This window comes from Limulus polyphemus, unplaced genomic scaffold (genome assembly GCF_000517525.1).
Source record: "Limulus polyphemus unplaced genomic scaffold, Limulus_polyphemus-2.1.2 Scaffold2107, whole genome shotgun sequence".
NCBI classification, from domain to species: Eukaryota; Metazoa; Arthropoda; class Merostomata; order Xiphosura; family Limulidae; genus Limulus; species Limulus polyphemus.
Window position 1 is genome coordinate 168,832 of NW_013667717.1, and position 2,905 is coordinate 171,736.

General features: G+C 30.8%; 1 protein-coding gene across 1 annotated transcript in view; it reads right to left on the minus strand.

The window, feature by feature from the left end:
* Nucleotides 1–6: 6 nt before the first annotated feature.
* Nucleotides 7–2,905, minus strand: part of LOC106465975 (forkhead box protein F1-like) — a 41,489-nt gene continuing 38,590 nt past the window's right edge. Inside the window, exon 2 of the mRNA XM_013926223.2 lies at nucleotides 7–2,502. Within this exon, the coding sequence (XP_013781677.2) occupies nucleotides 2,339–2,502 (164 nt within the window). The 3' untranslated portion in view covers nucleotides 7–2,338. The remainder of the gene's footprint in view (nucleotides 2,503–2,905) is intronic.

Consider the following 2,905-nt stretch of genomic DNA (forward strand, 5'->3'; position numbering starts at 1 on the left):
TGTTGACAATTTTAACATAAAATGACACTTCACTTCTCGTTTTACTGAACTGCAAAGCTGCGCAGTTCTCACGCAAGGTTCGAACCCTGATTTTAGAGTTATAAGCCCTTTAGTTTACCGTTGATACTTCGGTGGGAGTCAACAAAGGACAAATGTGGCCCAGTTATGTATATACAATACAGTGATATCAATTAACTATTGGTTACACCATGCTTTTAGGAGGATATCATTCTGAAGGATATGCATAATATGTCAAATATTCCAAACATTTGTGAACCCAAACAGTAGATAACATTTTTACTTTACAATAACAAAAAGCTAAATAACTTAGGGCTTAGTGAAGAATTCAATTTTCATGTATTGAATCTTATATGTTGTGCTTAAACCTGAATATATATTAGGTTAAGGTAGGGACTGCTCTTGGAAAACGAAAATTACTTTCTATTTTAGAGGAAGTTTCTCTGTTTTTGTTTTTGTTTTTTGTGTGTGTTTTTTCATAGATGACTATTTTTGTTCAAAGTTTACTCTGATGAACTAATTTTAAAACCAACTCCAGATTATATCAAGGAAAGAACAGTACAACAATACTACATTTTAGTAAACAATATTAACTTATAGAAGCAAGGCCTAGCTCTTTGAACGTGATGAATAACTTTGTTTTTAGTCTTATGTATTTGTTTCCTCGTGAAACGCTACATCATGGACTATCTACAACTCTGTCCGCCGCAGAGACACGAGTCCCGGATCTTAGCATTGTAAATCTGTAAACCGAACTATTTAAAACAAAAAAATTAAAAGTGTCGCTTCCGATAGTCGTCAGAATAAAACAAATATCATATTAAACACGTGTTTTAGGCATTGTTAACTATCAATTCATTGTTTGTTTGCTCTAGACAAGAGTAGTTCGTCAGAAAAGAAAATTCAGACAACATTCTACCTTGGAGATGACTAGAAAAAATTATAAGTATTTTTTCTATCATGATCAACTAAATGTTTTCCTAGAAACATATTAAGCACTTGTATTGATTTATTTGGGAACTTTTACCATTAAATACAGTAAGGTACACAGATAAAATAAACAACAAAATAACCAAATAATTAATTTTCGAAAACGAGAGCGTTTAGTATTTTAATTTCACTTCGTCTTAGAAACCATTAATCTCAACTTTTGTTATTGATTTATAAGCTTCTGACCTTAGTTCTTCAGTTTTAAAAAAATGACAGTTTAATCCCGATAATTTGACACTATTTATCTACTCAGTTGCTACATAGATCTATCTGTTCGGTACAATTAAACTGTGTAATACTTTGTCCCAGATTTTCCTGACCAATGAAATTAATAGTTTTTTTATTTGATTTGACTGGTTTTAGCCAATGAAAATAGTTTTCTTATTTGATTTGACTGGTTTTAGTCAATGAAAATAGTTTTCTTATTTGATTTGACTGGTTTTTAGCGTTGCAACAACAAAAAATAAATAAACTTCGAAAAAGGAAATGATTAATGCTACTAATCCGGAAAGGAACAAAAACAGGGAAATATTTAGCGTCGCTATGATTTGTGCTAAGTGGGAATTTAAATTTTAAATAAAGAGCTTACAGATCTATCTGTTTAAAATTATGACATTTTTTTTATACTAAAATTTTTGTGTTATCTTACGTCACATCACATTTGTAACAGTTGCTTCATGTGTCTTTCGTACCTTTTCCAAAATTTGGTTGAAATTAAATTCGATTTGCTAAACACGTGTTCTGCAGTGCTTTATACGAGCTTACATTCTATATGATGTAATAAAAACGAATTATTATCTAACAAAGGTATCTGGTGTTTTGCGTTATCACGATCGTATATATATATATATAATTAATTCTCCAATATTTTATGGTAACGATTTTTAGTTGTCGAACTTAGAAAGTTTTTTTTTGGAGACTTTATCGATCACTAGCAATATAATTAATGATAATTAGATTTTTCTTTCAAAAATGCTGGAAATGAGTATAATAATTTAGCAGCAACAAGACAAGTTATATTTCGTTAATTCTTTTTCCAGTTTCACTAATTCTTGGAGTCAATTCGATCTAATTAAATGCAAGCAAGACGCTATAAACACATTGAAAAAATGAAATGAGAATGTAAACAAGACTAAAATCTGAAAACTGCGAATTTTATGTTGTTTCTCCAGTAATGGAACAACTACGAAATGTTCTAATGAAGCTAGAAACAACACCAGTAGAACGGTAACAACTTGAAGCCTACTGAGACCATTTTACAACGCTTACAATACACGTTTATTCAACAGTATATAATAATTGTTGTGTCTCAATTTATTTATTTTTTCTTTCACTGGATGCCATATTTGGTCTCGAAATATGATGCATTTGACGCCGAAGAGTTCAGACTTGCCATAGTTTGGAGACCACCACTAGGTGGCGATATTGTTGAGGGCAATGGCATAATGGTGTAATTGGGCTTCCTGTCGCTTGGCCCTCCTTGAAACCTGACACCTATAAAAATGAACAAGATTTAATTATATACACTTACAAAATTATAGCAGAAAATTTTTCGTTTTTAATTTTTCTCAAATATAAAACAAAAAACAACCTTCTTACAAACGATTTCTAAAACTGTGTTGTTAAACAACCTTCTTGCACACGATTTCTAAAACTGTGTTGTTAAACAACCTTCTTACAAATGATTTCTAAAACTGTTGTTAAACAGCCTTCTTGCAAATGATTTCTAAAACTGTGTTGTTAAACAACCTTCTTGCACACGATTTCTAAAACTGTGGTGTTAAACAACCTTCTTACAAATGATTTCTAAAACTGTGTTGTTAAACAACCTTCTTACAAATGATTTCTAAAACTGTTGTTAAACAGCCTTCTTGCAAATGATTTCTAAAACTGTGTT